The 21231-nt window shown below is 40.8% G+C and overlaps 1 protein-coding gene and 1 long non-coding RNA gene across 3 annotated transcripts in view; both read right to left on the reverse strand.

The window, feature by feature from the left end:
- Positions 1 to 2322: 2322 nt before the first annotated feature.
- LOC118766882 lies at positions 2323 to 2930 on the reverse strand. Its single transcript, XR_005002793.1, has 2 exons — positions 2491 to 2930; positions 2323 to 2458 (listed from the first exon to the last, which is right to left on the reverse strand). It is a non-coding gene; the product is annotated as an uncharacterized LOC118766882 (long non-coding RNA).
- A 385-nt stretch (positions 2931 to 3315) lies between these two features.
- Positions 3316 to 21231, reverse strand: part of LOC115221511 (zinc finger protein ZFAT) — a 31487-nt gene continuing 13571 nt past the window's right edge. Inside the window, exons 3-14 of one of the 2 annotated variants that reach the window (XM_029791711.2) lie at positions 20262 to 20594; positions 19568 to 19663; positions 18237 to 18368; positions 16256 to 16738; positions 13492 to 14838; positions 12162 to 12375; positions 11241 to 11344; positions 10101 to 10380; positions 9223 to 9562; positions 7327 to 7378; positions 6787 to 6866; positions 3316 to 3726 (exon numbers count right to left, since the gene is read on the reverse strand). In XM_029791711.2, coding sequence (XP_029647571.1) covers positions 3451 to 3726; positions 6787 to 6866; positions 7327 to 7378; positions 9223 to 9562; positions 10101 to 10380; positions 11241 to 11344; positions 12162 to 12375; positions 13492 to 14838; positions 16256 to 16738; positions 18237 to 18368; positions 19568 to 19663; positions 20262 to 20594 — 3737 coding nt within the window. In that variant the 3' untranslated portion in view covers positions 3316 to 3450. The remainder of the gene's footprint in view (positions 3727 to 6786; positions 6867 to 7326; positions 7379 to 9222; positions 9563 to 10100; positions 10381 to 11240; positions 11345 to 12161; positions 12376 to 13491; positions 14839 to 16255; positions 16739 to 18236; positions 18369 to 19567; positions 19664 to 20261; positions 20595 to 21231) is intronic. The other variant, XM_029791712.2, reaches the window with a different exon arrangement.

Below are 21231 nucleotides of genomic sequence, written 5' to 3' on the forward strand. Positions count from 1 at the left end.
AATTTCCACATTTTTTTCTTATTTGATTTTTTTCTTTCTTTTTTGTGAGTGGGGAAATGAAATTTAGTTAAAATCCTTTAAATAAAAAAAAAAAGAAAAAGGTGGAAATTTTACCGGTGAGTGTGTTACATTATAAGGCACAAAAAGAAACTGACTCTCCCCAGACACAACTTCATAATATTAGTTTCTGCTGTAATTTCATGCTCATTTCTGATGCCATTGTAAACAGAATTGGCATTTTCAATACCATCTAAAGTCTGCCAGGTTTCAAAGCAATTTTCGACACCAGTGGCAAGTTACCCCTGTTCATAAAACTTCCCTATTTATATTGAAGTTTTTATTCCTTTCCAAGCTCAACCTGGCATATTCCTGTCACAATTCCACAATCGGAAATCACATTAAAAAATGTGGATTTTGAAGTTCCTAACATAATTTCCTTCTTCTGTTGATTAAAATGCGATCCAGTCGTACCCTGGTGTTATTTGGACATGCTAACAACTTCACTATATTGCACATTCAACACAGCCATTGTGTCTGAAAGTCCTATTTCAGATTTCTGTCAACATCAAGGTTTAGTCATCAATCATGTGACCAATCATATTTAAATACACACACACACATGCTGTTGGATGGCCTATTGGACGCTACAGAGTCCATCACCCCACCCTTCCAGACAGGCTTTGTTTCAAGATGTTGGATCAGGTAATGAAGGTCACGGAGAGGGTCATAGCTCAACTAATAAAGGAGAGAGTCAGTTTAGATGAGATGCAGTTTGGGTTCGTGCCAGGGAAAAGCACCACTGATGCCATATTTCTGGTAAGACAGCTGCAGGAGAAATACCTAGCCAAAGGTAAGCCCCTGTACCTGGCTTTCGTTGACATGGAGAAAGCCTTTGGCAGGGTCCCCCGATCCCTTATCTGGTGGTCAATGAGGAACTAGGGATAAATGAATGGCTGGCGAGGACTGTGCAAGCCATGTATAGGGATGCTGTTAGTAAGGTGAGGGTGGGCAATGAGTACACTGAAGAATTCTGGGTAGAGGTAGGGGTCCACCAAGGTTCAGTCCTCAGCCCCCCCCCCTATTTATCATAGTCCTCCAGGTAATAACAGAGGAATTCAAGACAGGATGCCCCTGGGAGCTCTTCTATGCTGACGACCTTGCCCTAATTGCTGAGTCACTACCAGAACTAAAAGAGAAGTTTCAGGTGTGGAAGCAAGGATTAGAATCGAAGGGCCTTAGAGTTAACCTAGCTAAAACCCAAGTCCTAATAAGTAGGAAGGCAGACAAACCACAAATCCCTTCAGGTAGATGGCCATGCTCGATCTGTAGAAAAGGCGTAGGTAGAAACTCTATAAGATGTACCCAGTGTAAGCTATGGACACATAAGAGGTGCAGCAATATCAAAGGAAGGCTAACTGAGAAGATAGTTTTTGTCTGTGGCAGATGCTCAGGAGCAATAAACACTGAAAATGTGCAGAGAACAACTTCTGCCACATTCCAGGGAGGAAAACTAGATGTAGTTGATAGCTTCTGTTACCTAGGTGACCAAGTCTGTAGCAGGAGTGGGTGCTCTGAAAGTGTAGCTGTTAGAATAAGAATAGCCTGGGCAAAATTCAGAGAGCTCTTACCTCTACTGGTGACAAAGGGCCTCTCGTTCAGAATAAAAGGCAGACTGTATGACGCATGCGTACAAACAGCCATACTACATGGTAGTGAAACATGGGCTGTGACTGCTGAGGACATGCGTGTGTGTATATATATACACATACACTAGAATACACATACAAACTCACATAAATTATGCATCTACATGCACATACACACACAGCAGAATAAAAAGGATGAGTGACCAAATTGCAGTGAAGACACATCATCATCGTCATAATGATAATAATAATGAAATTATTGTATACAGTGCTCAGGTGCACCACAACTTGTCAGAAAGTGCGTATAGAGTACATGCAGTAATGTACAAATGTCTGGAAAGCAAACAATGCATGAGTCAGATACATGCTTGTGTGTGTATGGAGGGGAGAAAATCAGGTGTAGTGTTGGCGAATCTCAGGAAGCATGGAAGTTTTGAAGGATGCAGTGCTCCGACAACTAACAACTGATGCCGGCAGTTTGTTCCATGCTTCAGCAACTCTGAGCGTGAAAAAATGTTTCCGAAAGTCATGGGAGCTGTGCTGTTTTCTGACTTTGTAAATATGTCCACGGGTGTTAGACGGGTGGAGTTTGAAAAGGTGCTCAGAGTTATTGTTTGTACGTCACCACAAGACATTCGAAAGAGCAGAAAATAGATTTGTGTAGAAGAACAGAATGTTTCAAATTAGTCAATAGCTTTTCTTTATTTCATTAGATTTTTTGCTTTTTAAATTAAGAAATTCATTAGAAGTAAATATAAGTGTCAAAGAGAGACAGTGAACATAAAAATATACACTCTATACACACACACACACTCACATGCGCACACACACACCACACACACACAACACATGTATGAATTGCAATATCCACATCTTAGTTTGAACTGTTATATACACGTATATATACACACACACACGTGTATACATACAAAATATAAACACACATATATAATATATAGACCATATACACACATGTAATTTATATACGCACACACACACACACTCAGATATACAAATACATTTATGTGTAGGCATCTCCATTTCAATCCTGATATAATATATATATCTATATATATATGCACACACACACATACAGAAATATATCCATCTATATGTCCGCAAGTCCTTTACAATTTTGCTTATATACACACATATGTATTTATATGTACATAGCCCCTTTTTCAAACCTGCTTCTTTACAAGCAAGATTATACATATACATATAATATAATATATAAATATATATATACATAAATATATATATATATATATATATACATATATATATATATATATATACATACATATATATATATATATATATATACATACATATATATATATATAACTACTGTTATTTAATCATAAATAATAATAATAATAATAATAATAATGGTTTGAAATGGTGGCATAGGGCCAGCAATTTCGAGGAAGGGAGTAAATCAATTACATCGATCCCAGTTTTCAACCGGTCCTTTTTTTATCAACCCCAAAAGGATGAAAGGCAAGGGTGACCTTGGCAGAATTTGAACTCAGAATATAGAGGTGGACGAAATGCTGCTAAGCACCCTGCCCAGCATGCTAACAACTCTGCTAGCTCTTTGCCTTAATAATAATAATAATAATAATAATAATAATAATAACAACAATAATAATAATAATATTAATAATAATAATAACAATAATAATAATGATAATAATAATAACAATAATAATAATAATGATAATAATATTAATAATATTGATAATAATACTAATGTGTTCATAAAGTTTTTTGTCACAGATTTCTTGGAGAATTGCAGTTGTTAACTTTGTACAATCTCTTGGAGCACCTCGGTACTGGTCGTGATGTCCTGCAGATCAGTGCTCTGCACATCCAGCGTGGTTTCCCCCGCAGCTATTTGAGATGTCTCCTGAGGGGTCACATACTGAATCACAAACTGGTTTCCGGCAAGTTCCTGGTTTGCGTCCGACACAAGTACCTCCTGGCCTTCTTCTTGGACAATGATAGTGTCAGGGTTGACCGTAACCATTTGACCATTCTCTGATTGCACCGTTATTTGCTGCTGACCAAAAGCTCCCTGGAAAAAAAATATACATAAATATATGAGAAAGAAAAAAAAATAGGCGTAGGAGTGGCTGTGTGGTAAGTAGATTGTTTACAAACCACATGGTTCTGGGTTCAGTCCTACTGCATGGCACCTTGGGCAAGTGTCTTCTACTATAGCCTCGGGCTGACCAAAGCCTTGTGAGTGGATTTGGTAGACGGAAACTGAAAGAAGCCCGTCGTATATATGTATATATATATGTTTGTGTGTGTGTGTTTGTCCCCTCAACATCGCTTGACAACCGATGCTGGTGTGTTTACGTCCCCGTAATTTAGCAGTACGGCAAAAAGTGACTGATAGAATAAGTACCAGGCTTACAAAAGAATAAGTCCTGGGGTCGATTTGCTCGACTAAAGGCGGTGCTCCAGCATGGCCACAGTCAAATGACTGAAACGAGTAAAAGAGAGAGATATAACATGGAGCATCAGAACCGACAGAGTTGGTGGAAGATAGCAAAGGAAATTGATGGAAGACAGCTGTTGATGTGGAGGCTGGATGTGTAGGGAACTTAGGGGACTCACTGTTAAGAAGGGGATTCAAGATTTGGGAGTGGTTGGGTGTTGGATGGAATGGTGGGTGAGGCAGATTGGTTTATGTTGAATAGGAGAAAAATTGACAAACAGTACTGGGCAGGCCATTGCACACACACACACATATATATATATTAATGTGTGTGTGTGTGTCTTTATTATTCCGGGTTCAGTCCCACTGTGTGGCATCTTGGGCAAGTGTCTTCTGCTATAGCCCCAGGCCGACCAATGCCTTGTGAGTGGATTTGGTAGACGGAAACTGAAAGAAGCCTGTTGTATATATGTATATATATATATATATATGCGTGTGTGTGTTTGTCCCCCTAGCATCGCTTGACAACCAATGCTGGTGTGTTTACATCCCCATCACTTAGCGGTTTGGCAAAAGAAACCGATAGAATAAGTACTGGGCTTACAAAGAATAAGTCCCGGGGTTGATTTGCTCGACTAAAGGCGGTGCTCCAGCATGGCCGCAGTCAAATGACTGAAACAAGTAAAAGAGTATATGTGCAATGGGCTTCTTTTAATTTCCCTATTTCAGATCCACTCACAGACTTTATATCAGCTCCTTGATGTTTTGTAGAAAACATTTCCCCCAAAGTGCTGTCCACATTGAAGCTGAAACCCTGAAATTATTTGGTTGGGAAGCAACCTTCTAAATTGCACAAGTATGCCCACACCTGTAATATTTGAAATAAATAACTCAACACCAAGCAGAAACAAAGAAGGCCACCATATATTTATTACAGCTGATACGTCAAACAATGAGCCCAGGGTTTTTTTTGAAAGTCTATCTCAGAGTATCAGGTTTACGCTGAGATCAAGTTGGGAGATAAAAATGTCGTTCTGTATCAGTTTTCCTTTGATGACATAAATTGGACAGATATCTATGTCAAGCAGTATTTTTACGGCTCAACGCTCTTCCTGTCATTGACCCATTCCCTGTTTTACATTCAAGGGACATATTATATAATCCCCTACTTCAAAAATATAGAGCTACATTCACTGGGAATGTAAACATGACCCCATCGGGTTTGCTTTCTGCTCAGACAATCCCACGTTTAAACAACTTTGCCCTGCACGCAGCATTGCATCCTTTTCATTTTTTACATCGTTAGGCAAACACCTGTCCTTTCACTAATGATTACCTGTCTTTCCTGTTGAGGATCATCTCTTATTTCACATTTCTTCCGGCAAACATTTTATTAACAATGACAACAATTTCACTGATTGTAACTCAGAAATTTTCAGACAGGCACAAATGTAAACAAACAAACACACACACACACATATTAATGACTGTCTTCTTTCATTTCTCACCAACGAAATCCATACTGAAGACTTTGGTTGGGGCAGGCCTAGAGATAAGACACTTGCCCAAGGTACCATGCAGTGGGACTGAACCTAGAACCCATGTAGCTGGGAAGCAAACTTCTTAACCACACAGCCACTCCTATGCCTATTGTGTGTGTGTGTATTTTTTCTTCTTCACACTCTCATTGTGTGTTTGTGTCTGTGTATCCTTGTCTTGATATTGTCTGACAGTTGTAAATGAGTGTCACTATCATACAAGCAGTGTTGTTCATTTCCGATATTCTGCGAAAGCTTGTCTGACCACAAGGGAAATATTACCATGCAGCCATGCCTACACGCACAATGAGCTTTCATGGAATTTCTATTTATTGGTTCTAGTAACAAGATATTGGCAACAGAAGGTGAAGGAGTGTCACTCATTTCATTTCCAATCTTGCACAAAAACATGAGAAGATACGACCTAACTTAAAAAACAGACGACGGGTGGCAACAGAAAGGGCACTCAGCCGTAGAAAATTTCCCACAACCCAGGCGCATAGAGTGGCTGTGTGGTAAGTAGCTTGCTTACTAACCACATGGTTCCGGGTTCAGCCCCACTGCGTGGCAACTTGGGCAAGTGTCTTCTGCTATAGCCCCGGGCCGACCAATGCCTTGTGAGTGGATTTGGTAGACGGAAACTGAAAGAAGCCTGTCGTATATATGTATATGTATGTGTGTGTATGTGTTTGTCTCCCTAGCATTGCTTGACAACTGATGCTGGTGTGTTTACGTCCTCGTCACTTAGCGGTTCGGCAAAAGAGACCAATAGAATAAGTACTGGGCTTACAAAGAATAAGTCCCGGGGTCGATTTGATTGACTAAAGGTGGTGCTCCAGCATGGCTGCAGTCATATGACTGAAACAAGTAAAAGAGTAACCCATGTCAGCATGGAAAAGCAGGCACTGAACTGTTGGTATATGTATGTACGTGTGTGTGTGTGTGTGACAGGAAGGTATGTGCATTCCTGAATGTCTTTGTGTACATCTATGTGTGTGTGTGTGTGTGTGTGTGTGGGTGAGAGCGTGCGCAAATAAGTATTTTTGTCTTAGTGCATGTCTGTGCATATATGCGTATGTATGAACGTGTGTGTGTGTGTATGTGGGTGAAAGAGAGAGAATGGTTGAGTGTAGTCAACCAGGAAAATGTTTACCTGTTGCGACATGTCAATGATGTGTTGTAGAATGTTCACAGCTGAAGCAGTTTTCTCATCTAACTCTTGAGGGGCCGGAACTACAGAAAAAAAAACCCCAATTAATTGCCATTAATGGAAATTACAACAAAAGAAACACAATTAAAACATTAATTAACAAGAAACAATCAAGATAGAGTCTGCTAATCAAAGTTTTTACACGTCTGTTTTCATTGAACAAAGACTCTCCAATTATACCACATACTGAAGACTCACCCTGTACAAAACAGGGGGGGGGTATATTCTGGGTGGGTACTGGACTCCCCCACCACTAAAGAAAGATGTTAAAGTTTAAAATTTTCTTTGTAATAAAGACATGCACCTGCCTACAACAGGTGATCAAACCAACCCAAATGTAACAGAGATGACATGAATACTATAAAAACGAAGAAAAATTTCATCTTCAGAGATCAAAAAATTACAGTTTTGATTTTATTAACAGCAGTTCGTCTTCTTCGTTTAGGTGTTTAATTAATAAAGAAGTTATAATTGAATTTTTACCTGAATTTGTTTCCTCAGAATATAGAGGGGGTTCATCACTAACTTGGAAAACCTGAAGAGAAACAAGAAAAAAAAAAAATTGAGAAATGGCAAATGTTGGTTACTTTGATAAATGTCAAAGAAAATGATTCTTTGAGGACACCTACCCCATCTCCCTCTATTCCTTTAATCTCTCATCAACTAGCACAAATCTGGCCCCTGGCCTTACCAGCTCCTATCAAACCACCCAACTGATACCAGCTTGGAAAATAGACATTAAATGATGATAAAGAATCCAAATCCTACCATAGTTGATTCACCCTTTCATCTTTACAGGTTTGTTGATGGTGTTACTGTTTAACCCTAGGTAAAACACCTCATGGAGCAGAACTCGCTAATTTGAGGAAATAGACACTAAATGATGACCATGATGATGATGACGATGATAATAATAATAATAAGGGTCTAATCAATTACATTGGCAGGTGTTCTATGAACATTTTAAGGATGAAAATCCAAGTTGATCTTTCTAGAATTTGAACTTGGAACATTATGATTCCTCATTTTCAAATGAATATATATACATACACACACAGACTAATTATATATATATATATTTATTTATATTATATAGAGGGCATTATTACACATAAATGCTGCACGCTAGGAGGGACTCTTAAAGTCAAAACTACCAAAATATACATATCGTACCGAATGCAAGTCATTTAAAAACAGAATTTAGCTGCATATCACCAGTGATTTCGTAATCAACGCAATGGCTGCGTCCCTTACTCATCAGTGACAGCGTGATTCAAGATTTATAATCAGTGGTGATCTGCAGCTAAATTCTGTTTTTAAATGACTTGCATTCGGTACGATATGTTTATTTTGGTAGTTTTGACTTTAAGAGTCCCTCCTAGCATGTGGCATTTATGTGTAATAATGCCCTCTATATAATATAAATAAGTATATTCAAGTGGAAAAAATTTACAGATTTTTTTCTCTTATGAGGTTTTTCACGCTAACTACTTGATTGATTGATTGATGATTGATTGATTGATTGATTCTAGTTTCAGCTTATGAGCTGTGGCCATGCTGGGGCACCGCCATTTGGTGTTGCTACTTGGCTTCACTTCATGGAGGCTTTCTAGCAACTGCTATTTGGTGCATGAGAGAGTTCGATGCAGCTGCCCTCGTCTGCCCCTCCTGTCGTGAAGTTGGTTCATCTGGGACACCTGACAGGAAGAGATCCAGCTTCATTTTAAAGACATCTGTATCCACCCCATGCAGGTCTCTCAGGTTCTTCGGGAGGATATTGAAGAGCTGTGGGCCTCGGAAGCCCAGGCTATCACAGAATCTTGTCCTACATCTTGATGGCAGGTTTGGAGTCCTAGGCACCACGCAGTGGCGCCCAGTTCTGGCATTTGCGTAACTCTCGATGCCAAATTTCTTATGAAGATTTTATCCTATTTTTAAATTATATATATATATATATAGACACAAACACACATATATATATATAGACACACACACACACATATATATATAGAGAGAGACACACACACACACACACACATATATATAGACACACACACACACACACATATATATATATAGACACACACACACACACACAATATATATATATATAGACACACACACACACACACACATATATATATATATATATAGACACACACACACACACACATATATATATATATATGTATATATAAAACACACTCACACATTTACACACACACACTTGCATTGGAGTAGGGTTGCTGCTCTGCTCAGCCAATGCGGAATTCTCTGTATTCATTACACAAAATCCAGCACATACACACACACACACACATACATAGAGGCAAAAAAAGGCAGTAGATTAAGGCAAAAGCGAGCCGAACAGAAACTCACAAGTTCAGAAGCTGTTATATTCTCCAATGTCTGAATGTCTTGCACTTGGACGTGGTGCCTGACCTTTAGATGCCGCTTCAAGTCGGACAGATTGCCAAACAGATAATCGCAGCTGAGGCATCGGTAAACGCGAGAATCCGAGGAATTGTTTGGTTTCTCGACTGGGCTGCTGTTGCTGCTTGTGTACTGCAGCCCTTTATGGTTGCGTGTGTAGTGGACCTTCATGTAGCCCAGGGTATTGGCTGAATAATCACAATGGTGGCACACAAACCGCTTCACTATGTCGTGAGTTTCCATGTGGCGTTTCAAGTGACTCCTTTGTGTTGCTTCATAAGGGCACCTGGGGAAAAAACAAACCAAAGAAAAATATATATATAAACACATATATACAAGTGGGGTGCGGAAATGTTCCTGGTTTTGGGTAAAAGAAAATACAGGAAGATCAGTTAATTACGATTTTATTTAACATAGGCGCAGGAGCGGCTGTGTGGTAAGTAGCTTGCTCATCAACCACATGGTTCCAGGTTCAGTCCCACTGCACGGCACCATGGACAAATGTCTTCTAATATAGCCTCAGGCTGACCAAAGCCTTGTGAGTGGGTGTACCCTTGTCATATAATGATTGCAAATGAGCATCACCATTGTCCAAGCATTGCTGTTTGTTTCCCGTCTTCCATAGTGAAACTATTTCTTCGCCTGGAAACAGCTGTCTATCAAATCCACCACTCAAAAAGGCTTTGGTCACTTCTGGATTATAGTAGAAGACCCTTGCTCAAGGTGCTCTGCAATGGGAGTGAACCTGAAGACACACGGCTAAGAAGCAAGCTTCTTGACCACACAGCCATGCTTGTGGGCCATAAAAACTAACCAATACTCACTTGTCACACTTGAACAGTTTTCCGTCTTTGTGGGAACGGACATGCCACCTCAAGGCAGTCTTTGATTTGTAGGCCTTGCCACAGTCGTTGCACATGAACGGTTTCTCGTTGGAATGCCGTAGCATGTGCGCTTGCAAGTTATTCTTACTGCGACAGGCGTGGGGACAGAGGGGACATCGGAAAGGTTTGATGCCCTCGTGGATCCAAATATGTTTTCTCAGCTCAGAGTTGGCACGAATAAATACTCGTTCACAGTATGGGCATTTATAAGAACGACGACCTACAAAAGAATGTTGCAACATTTACAATATTATTGGACAATCATTTTCAAATGTACAATTCTAAACAATGGTTACATGGACATTACATGCAAAATATATATATATATATATACAAATTGAGATAGGGGTTGCAAATTCAACCTTCCATGGGATAACATATATTTGTTTAACCTTAATGTTCTTATGTAGTGGTTCAATAAAGTATGTGATTGGGTATTATCTGGTAGTTGATTAATGATTTAGATATATTGGCGTTAGGAAGGGCATCTAGCCATAGAAACATTGCCAGATCAGACTGGGCCTGGTGCAGCCTTCTGGCTTCCCAGACCCCAGTTGCACCGTCCAACCCATGCTAGCATGGAAAGCGGACGCTAAACGATGATATGATATGTGTATGGATGGGTGTGTGTGCAGATGTATTTATTAATATTACATGTATATATATATGTGTGTGCATGTGTGTACACATTTATGTATGTATGCACATGCATATATATATATATATATATATATATATATGTGTGTATGTGTATGTTAACTCACATGGGTATGGGTAGACAAATTGGATAAAAAGTACTCAATAGAGTGAGTAGAGTATATTTACACTTTCAAAGATAAGGTTTCCTAAAGACATTATGGTGTGGTGGACACCCCCAAGTGAGAAGTGGGCTATTTCACTACTGATAAATAATGAACAGACACAGCTTAACTCTATTTATTTATTTATCTATATATGTATGTGTATATATATATATATATATGCATAGAGTAAAGAACCCCTTTGGTCATGAACTACCACAATTATCATAACAACATAAAAAAAAAGTAGAAAAGAAAAAAACTGACAGATAATACTGACCCATTTTCCTTTGAATTCGGTGACCAAGTCCAGTTATTCGCTGAACTTCATCCTTGCTCATCTTTGGGTGCTTTATAAGAATATGATTGCGTAACCTTTTCAAACTTTAAGAAAAGAAGGAAAAATAAAATAATTTTAAGCTTTAACATAGCACACCTATAATATCTGCTATTTCCTTCAAAGAACACACATGCAACCACACATATATACATATGTTAAGAGTGTCCATAAATCATCTTTATAGTTTGGATACAATTTAGAAGAAAATAATGATAGCTGAGCATAGTTTACTGGGAAACAATTCGAAACAACAGAACCCTTCCACATGGATTCCATTTGTTGTGTGTAACCTACTGAATTATCCTGATTATATTTTTGTATTCTGAATTTTTCAAATTACGGAGATGTACTCGCATAGCAAGTGATTTGATCTGAGATCGTTTGCTGAAACGAAAACAATTGCAGCGTGGAAGGTGTTTGTAAGCCATTTAAGAAACACATCTCTGAGAGATGCAGCACGGATTTTTGTCAGTGAACAGGTCGCGGTCTTAAAGTGACGAAAATATTTTGACAAATTAAACTTAAATGTTGAAGTGAATCGAATGGTTTTTGTGTGTTTCTTAAATGGCTTACAAACACCTTCCACGCTGCAGTTAATGTTTCAAATGTTTAAAGGGTAATTTCTGTATTTTACCTTTATGCAAACAGTCTCTGAGCACCTAAATGACATTCGTGATTGTATTTTAAATAAATAAATTCGAAAATAATTTTCCTAAAGCACCTGTGACGAAAGGAAAACTATTTCAAATTTTATCCAGGGCAGGCATGTTTTGAATGCCCCTGCAAGGAGGAAAATGAAACAAAAAGGGAAGGGGAGATAATCACGTCTGCTAAGCCATCTCGAATGTATTTCTTACTCACTTTTCAAACTTCTCGTGACACTCTGGACATTCCAAGCCTGACACTCCCCGATGTTTGAGCTGATGGTTCCAAAGCTGTGTCCGACTAGTTGCCAGAAATTTGCACTCTTTACAAGGGAACGTAATTTTATCGTGTTCCCGCTCAATGTGTCGCTTGAGGTTATCTCGAGTAATGGCTCGATAGTCACACACTTCGCACTGGAAAGGTCGGTCCCCTGCAAGAAAGGAATGCGTTAAAAATTGACACCAACAAAACAGGGCTTTATTTTAATTGTCCAGATGCAATGAAACAAAAGTTGAACAAAAACAAAATTTTAAAAATACCTAATGTAAAAAAAAAAATTATAATAATCATTAAAAGCTACAGAAATTGTATTGAAGAATCAAGTTAATCCATTCGGATTATCCTCTCAATCAAAATGCTTATTAATCCACATGGTTTTGAATTATTCATGCATCTTCTTGTAGCACGGAGATCTCGATGATGTGATTGTTTATTTCTAGAATAACATTGTAGGGTAGGTGTGAGGGGTTGGATCTGGTCAATTTGAACATTAAACAGAATATTTAGGATGGATGGGTATATTGAAGCAAGGATGTAACATAATGAGCACCCGTAGCAGTATATGAAACTAACCCCCAAAGGAATAAGGTGTAGGGGGTGCTTTTTACGTGCCATTATTTATATTTCATACACACTTTAGACAGGGGCATAGGTGTAGATGATGCATAAGCAAAGGCATGGCTGTGTGGTTGAGAAGAGCCTGCTCCCCAAGCATGAAGTTTCAGGTTCAGTCCCACTGCGTGGCACTTTGGCCAAGTGCTTTCTACTATAACCCCAAGCTGATCAATGCCTTGTGAGTGGATTTGGCAGGTGGACTAAAAGAAGTCCATCACATATGCGTGCATATGTGTGTGTGTGTGCATGTATGTGTGTCCTTGCCTTGACATCAATTATAGGCATCACTGCTATACGAGTGATATTGTTTGTTTTCAAGGCTTCTGTGAAAAACAAGTCTGGTCCTGGGGAAATATTCCCTTGCTTGGAAACAGGTGAAGGTTGGTGACAAGGAGGGCACCCAGCCAACAATTTCTGCATGACCCATGTGAGCAGAGAAAAGTAGATGTTAAAAATATGATTAGATTGAATTTAAAATTTATGGATAATTAAATAAAGTAAGTATCCTGCTGAAAAATGCACGGAAATCTTGGACGCAATGCCCCAACATGGTCACAGTCCAATGATTGCACAAAGCAATCCGATATGTCACCAACCTTCATGGTTTGTATTAAATTCGTTTTAAATTAATAAAGCATAAAAAATGACTTACCTGTGTGGGTTCGAACGTGTGGGTCATAATCGGCACGGTTGTAAAAGAGACGGCCACAAAACTCACACTCTTCGTGACCAAATGTCTGTCGCATCTTCTGGAAGATCTCCAGAGAAAGTGGACGATAGCCAAGACGCTTTATTATGTCAGAAGCCTTAGAAGATTTGTTATCGGCATCAACATCTTCGGCAGGAAGATCTTCTCCGTTTTCATAGTTCTCTCCAGTTTCCGAACTGTTGTTGGGGAGTTTTATCCGCTCGGTCATACCAGTTGTTTTATCTTCTAAATAAGTCGAAGCAGATTTCTTAGGGTCACTTGAAGTACTTCCTTCTTCCATGGCACTCTCTGAAGAGCTGACAGCAAGCTTGTTATCAGAGGCAGATGCCTCTTCAGTATTACTCTCCGCATTCACTGTACATTTTGCTGGTTTCTCTTCAACACTTTCATCCACCTGCATGCTTTCTTCTTTCTTCAAATCATCATCAGTTTTAACAGTTGAGCTGCCTGCTTCCACGTTCTTCACCTCGGTCATTTCCACATCCGTAGTGGTTGCCACGGAACTGGTACTGGTGCCAGTGCTTGCAGCAAGCGGATCAGAAGCCACTGTACCAATTTCTTCAACATTAGCAGCAGCCAAAATGTTCGCATCAGTTGAAGACGTGATCAACAACTTTGTGTCAGTGCTGCTGTCTTTACCATTGTTGATGGCAACGGCAGAGAGTTCTGGGGGTAGGTTATCGAATTCCTTATCCTGGTCTGGAAGAGCATCGTCAGGTTCTGGCAGATAAAGAGATGCTGCGATGCTTTGCTCGAAAAGGTTCTCTTCGGTACCGGAATGGACATTGTTTATATGTTCCATCAAACGCACTGTGCTCAAGAACTTGTCCTGGCACACGGCACAACAATAAATGACACGATGTTTCAAGAAATGCTTCTCAAGGTAAATTCTTCGACTGGCAGAATAATCGCAGAGTTCGCAATGCTGTACACTTGGAATATCACGAATGTCGTGCACAAACAAATGTCTATCTCGATCGATTTTTTTCTTGAACTTGCGATTGCACACGTGGCACTGGTGAATCACCGTGGTGCCACGGTCTTGCCGTCCTTGCAAGAACTTTGCCAAATACTCTTTACCTTTCCGAGTGTTGCTGTGGTATTTCCGAATGTGGTTCACCAAAGACTTGATGGTGTTGTAGTCCTTCTTGCACATCTCGCACGCATGTCGGACGTTGCTGTGCGTTGCCTCGTGCTCCAACAGGTGGCTCTTGTTCACCGTCTTAAACGAGCACTTACAACAGATGTAAAACTGTCCTGTGTGTTTACGCATGTGTGTGTATAAGTTGCCTGCAAAACAAGGAAGCAAAATTTACATTCAAATACAATTAGATACACACATTTAAGGAATACTCAACCACCTCCCCACCAACAGAAACTGGATCAAACATCTTAACTATTATTCATAATATATTTCATATTATATGTTTATATATGTGGAGGCGCAATGGCCCAGTGGTTAGGGCAGTGGACTCGCGGTTGTAGGATCGCAGTTTCGATTCCCAGACTGGGCGTTGCGAGTGTTTATTGAGCAAAAAGACACAAAGTTCCATGCGGTTCTGGCAGGGTTTGGTGGCGACCCCTGCTGTACTCTTTCGCCACAACTTTCTCTCACCCTTTCTTCTGTTGGCCTGCTCACTTAGCCAGCGGGGTGGCGTCGTTTGAAGGCTAAAACAATGCTAAGCGCATTGTGACCAGCGATGTGTAGCAACATCTGATAGCCTGGTCGATCACGGTGATACATATCAGCATGGCTGTGTGGTTAAGAAGCATGCTTTGCAACCATGAGGTTTGGGGTTCAGTCACACTGTGTGGCACGTTGGGCAGTTGTCTCCTGCTATAGCCCTGAGACAACCAATGCTTTGGGAATGAACTTGGTGGACAAACACTGAGTGGAAGCCTACCATATATACAGGGTCCTGCAGATAAACTGAGAGTTTTTACAATGCATAAAACTGGTTACAAATCCTAAAATAACGATAGTAGACAGATATAATTTTAATGTGACATTTCATCATCATCATCACCATCGTTTAACGTCCGCTTTCCCTGCTAGCATGGGTTGGACGGTTCAACTGGGGTCTGGGAAGCCAGAAGGCTGCACCAGGCCAGTCAGATCTGGCAGAGTTTCTACAGCTGGATGCCCTTCCTAACGCCAACCACTCTGTGAGTGTAGTGGGTGCTTTTTATGTGCCACCGACACAGGTTGCTGGTGCCACACCAGGACAGTTAAACTAGGTAGGCTGGGACAAATTAAGATGTGCCTGTTTTAAGAGCAATTATTTAACCCTTTCGTTACTGTATTCATTTTGAGATGCTCTGTGTTTCTTCCAATTATTTTAAATATAACGAAGAATTTAGTAAAATAACATCGTTATCATTGAGCTAGTGTTAAGAAGATAAATTGTGACTAAGATTTGGTGGAAGATTTGAATTCAAAACTTATGAAAACAAGACAAGAGCCAGAGCCGGTTTCAGCCGGTTTGGTAACGAAAGGGTTAATTGCACCTGACTACATTCTGAGTTCAAATTCCATTGAGATCCACTCTGCATTTCATTCTTCAGGGTGTTTTATACAATAAGAATAAGTACCGGTCATGCACTGGGGTTAGTTTAATCAATTGTACCCTTTCTCCTAACTGTCTGGGTCCAGCACCCATGTTGGAGATCAATCTAACAAATTATGAGAGGACCTTAATTGACTTACCTTTAGAATTGGATGCATAGGTGCATTTTGAACATTTGAAGGGTTTCAGGTCGGTGTGGATGAGGCAGTGGAGTCGCATGTGGGACAGCGTCTTGAACACCTTATCGCACGTATTGCATGAGTAGAGTGAGAGTCCGAACGAACCGGTTCGAGGGGCCGAGGGGGCATTCTCATTAAGGTCCTGTTCAATAACATGGACACGAAACATGTGGTCAACCCCACTCAGATCCACATTCAAACTCTGTTCAAAGGCCATTTTCTCCTCCTCCGTATTAAATACTGGAATATCCTGAATGTGATCCTTGGTCTTTTCCACAGCAGTGTCCACTTCCAGGTTCCCAGACGGCTGGACCGAGCACGGCTGCTGGGTAGAGATAGGGTTGATAGTGCTGGCTTCTTCCTCCTCTTCTGATAAATGAAGCTTGTAATCCTCTTCATCATCTTTTACGAGAGTCACTTCAGTCTCTTCCTCACTTTCATCACCTAAAAAAACAAATAAAAATAAAAATATAAACAGCAACCCAACATCATCATCATCATCATCGTTTAACGTCTGTTTTCCATGCTGGCATGGGTTGGACAGTTCGACCGGGGTCTGGGAAGCCAGGAGGCTGCACCAAGCTCCAGTCTGATCTGGCAGTGTTTCTACGGCTTGATGCCCTTCCTAATGCCAACCACTCGGTGAGTGTAGTGGGTGCTTTTTACGTGCCAGAGGAGGCTGGCAAACGGTCACGATAGGTTGGTGCTTTTACGTAACACCGACACGGACGCCAGTCGGGACTCAAATTACACTTTACGGTCACCAGTCAATAAGGGGAAACCAGAAACAAGGCGCTGATTCTCAAGAGACTTCCTGGAACTTTCTCTCTCCCTGACACTCATGCAAACAAGAGTAATAAATAATTACTAAGTACTTTGGATCTAGGATATAATAAACTCTATTGCTTCAAGGAAGTGCTACAGCAGGACCACTGTCCATTGGCAGAAATTATTAAAAGAATAAAGCAAAGAATGAACCATCCTTGTCTTTTCCATCCTTGCATGGGTCAAACAGGAATTTGTTGAGGCAGCTCGACGCCTTTGCTGTTGCCAACCCTCACCTGTTTCAAAGTGATGTTTCCCCACAGGCAGATACATTTTTTTTTTATTCAAGACTGGAAACAAATACTCTGCTCATATGTTTACAACTACCATGTGGCATCAACACAAGGAGAATCACACACGGGGCTTCTTTCAGTTTCCGCTTACCAAAACCACTCACAAGTCTTTGCTTGGCTCAGAGCTGTTGGAAGAGACTTGCCTAAGATGCTGTGCAGTGGTACTGAACCTAAAATCTTCTGGCTGGGAAGCAAACACTTTGACCACACAGCCATGCCAATCAGATAAAGTTTATTTTTATTTTTCCATATTCTCTGTAGAATGTTCTACAACCTTTTACAGTCTGTTCCAGTTTTAGAATACCGAAGAATAGAGAGACTTTTTTCTGCGTAGGGTGTTTTTATCAGCAAAGCAACCTCAAAGATGTTCCTTTGATCTGCTTTATATAAATAAAACAACCAGGTTCAGGCGTAGCTGTGGGGTTAAGGATTTTACTTCCTAACTATATGGTTCCAGGTTCAAGATCACTGCATGGCACCAGTGGCAAGTGTGTTCTACTATAGCCTTAGGCTGTCCAAAGCCTTCTGTCTACCGAATCCAAAGTGGATTCGGTAGACAGAAACTGAAATACATCACACACACATGAATGTGTATCTGTGTATTTGTTTGTCCCCCAACCCCCACTTGGTAATCACTGTTGGTTTGTATAAATTCCTGTAACTTAGTGGTTCAGCAAAAGAGACTAACAGAATAAGTACCAGATGTACAAAAAATAAGTACTGGGGTCAATTTGTTTGACTAAATCCTTCAGGGTGGTGCCCCAGCATGGCCAGGATCCGATAACCGAACCAAGTAAAAGATAAAAGATAAAAATAAAACTCACCTTCAATTTTGACAACATCCTTTTTGGAAATATCCACATAGTCCGAAGTAGCCAGGCATTTGTGTGTGATGAAATAACGCTCTTTGGGGAACGCACGTTTACACCGTGCGCAATGGTATTTCCCATCTTTACCTAATGATGAAAAAAAAAGGGGGGGATGAAATACATAAAAGAAAACAAGGTTAAAATTAGTTTAAAAGGAAAACCTCTTCGGTTTAATGCCATAGAGCAGTGCTTTTCAACCTTTTTGCTGGAGCGGAACCCCAAGGAAACATTCCACTGGCTCGAGGAACCCCTGTGCAATAATTTAATAGTCTTATGCACACATATCTGCACAGGAGAATTAAAAATTACTGTCGATTTTAGCATTTTTGTAACTTCTTGCGGAACCCTGGTTGAAAACCACTGCCATAGAGAATGAAACGGTTAGATGACTTGAGAGACTTGGGATGAATGGGAAAATATTTAAACTGGGGGACAAATAGGTGTGAGTAAGCATCTTGAGAGAAAAGGTGGGCATAAGAGGCATCAGATGTGGTGCGCAAAAGAAATGGCTGCGCTGGTATGGTCATGTGATGTGCATGGACGAGGACAGTTGTGTAAAGAAGTGCCAATCTCTAACTGTGGAGGGAACCTGAGGTAGAAGTAGACCCAGGAAGACATGGGATGAGGTGGTGAAGCATGATCTTTGAATTTTGGGCCTCACGGAGGCAATGACTAGCGATTGAGACTTTTGGTGATGAGCTGTGCTTGAGAAGACCTGTCAAGGCCAGGTGAAACCGTAGTCGCGGTTGACGCTGGTGTCACATGACCGGCACCAGTGCCGATTGGCATGTAAAAGAACACCTTTTGAGCATTGGGCCTCATAGAGGCAAGGAGGCATGTCAAAAGCACTTTGAAGGATAAAGTGTTAGGACAGGTAACAACAGACACAGGTAGTTTATTCCATGATTTGACGTAAAAAGCACGATCTGTTTGTGGCCGTTTGCCAGGCTGGCCTGGCCCCCGTGCCAGTGGAAAGTAAAAAGCACCATCCGATCGTGGCTGTTTGCCAACCTCGTCTGGCACCTGTGCCGGTGGCACGTAAAAAGCACCCACTACAATCACGGAGTGGTTGGTGTTAGGAAGGGCATCCAGCTGTAGAAACACTGCCAGATCAGACTGGGCCTGGTGCAGCCTTCTGGCTTCCCAGACCCCAGTTGAACCGTCCAACCCATGCTAGCATGGAAAGCGGACGCTAAACGATAATGAAAGTGAAAAGAATGTTCCTGAAAGTCATGGGGGCTGTAGATTGTACCCATTGAATAATAAATTGAATCCTTGTTTGTTACCTTTCTCGGGGATTGGCAGTCTTTGCGGCTCTTTAGGGACAGCATCCCTTTGGACATTCTTCTCTTCTCCTTTTCTGGGTCTTCCACGACGACGGCCTACATCAAATATAGAAAGGTAGATGAGATTTTATAATATATACATACATACACACACACACACACATCTCTCTTACTTGTTTCAGTCATTTGACTGTGGCCAGACTGGAGCACTGCATTCAGTCGAGCAAATCGACCCCAGGACTTATTCTTTGTAAGCCTGGTACTTATTCTATCGGTCTCTGTTGCCGAACCGCTAAGTGACGGGGACGTAAACACACCAGCATCGGTTGCCAAGCAATGCTAGCGGGACAAACACAGACACACAAACATATACGCACACATACAATACACACACATACATATATATATATATATATATATATATATACATACATATATATACACATATATATATATACATATATACGACAGGCTTCTTTCAGTTTCCGTCTACCAAAACCACTCACAAGGCTGTGGTCGGCCCGGGGCTATAGCAGAAGACACTTGCCCAAGATGCCACGCAGTGGGACTGAACCCGGAACCATGTGGTTGGTTAGCAAGCTACTTACCACACAGCCACTCCTGTGCCTTGTTCACATAATTTATTACAATATATTAAAAAAAAAAAAGTTGAAAAAATAAAAATTAACCGAACCTCCTGACTCACCAGTTGAGCTGGGGGTAGTGGTGGTGGTTGTGGCTGTGGTGGTGGTGGCGGCGGTGATGGGTGTGGTGGTGGTTGTGGTGGTGGTAGTAGTGGCAAGAGGTTGAACTGTTGGAGGTGTCTTTGATTGTAATTGCTCTACGTTAACAGACTGGTTGAGGGCGTCCAGTATCGGCTGGACGGCCGCTGCACTGCTGTTGCTGTCCTGTGGAGAGGTGATGATGACCACGGCTTTCGTATCGGATGAGTTCTCTCCGGTCACCATGGCAGCCTGAGCCACTTGGGACAGTAGGTCAGCTGACCCAACATTTACAGATTCTTCAACTGGAAAATAAAGAAATAAAAAATAAAATGAAATTTATACAAAAAAAATAAAAAATGGGGGGAGTGAAGAGACCCTAGTACGAAGATGGATGAACGTAAATTATTCTTTTCTACTCTAGGCACAAGGCTTGAACCTTTTGGGGAGGTGGGGAGGAGCAGACATTTAGATCGACCCAGTACGCAACTGGTATTTAATTTATCGACCCCGAAGGGATGAAAGGCAAAGTCGACCTTGGAAGAATTTGAACTCAGAACACAAAGACAGATGAAATACCTATTTCTTTATTGCCCACAAGGACAGACAAATGGATAAAATCGATTACATCGACCCCAGTGCGCAACTGGTACTTAATTTATCGACCCCCAAAGGATGAAAGGCAAAGTCGACCTCGGCTGAATTTGAACTCAGAATGTAGCGGCAGATGAAATACCTATTTCTTTTCTACCCACAAGGGTCTAAACACAGAGGGGACAAACAAGGACAGATAATCAGATTAAGTCGATTATATGGACCCCAGTGCGTAACTGGTACTTAATTTATCGACCCCGAAAGGATGAAAGGCAAAGTCGACCTTGGTGGAATTTGAACTCAGAACATAGCAGCAGACGAAATACCGATAAGCATTTTGCCCGGCGT

Source organism: Octopus sinensis, linkage group LG18, assembly GCF_006345805.1.
Source record: "Octopus sinensis linkage group LG18, ASM634580v1, whole genome shotgun sequence".
NCBI lineage: Eukaryota > Metazoa > Mollusca > Cephalopoda > Octopoda > Octopodidae > Octopus > Octopus sinensis.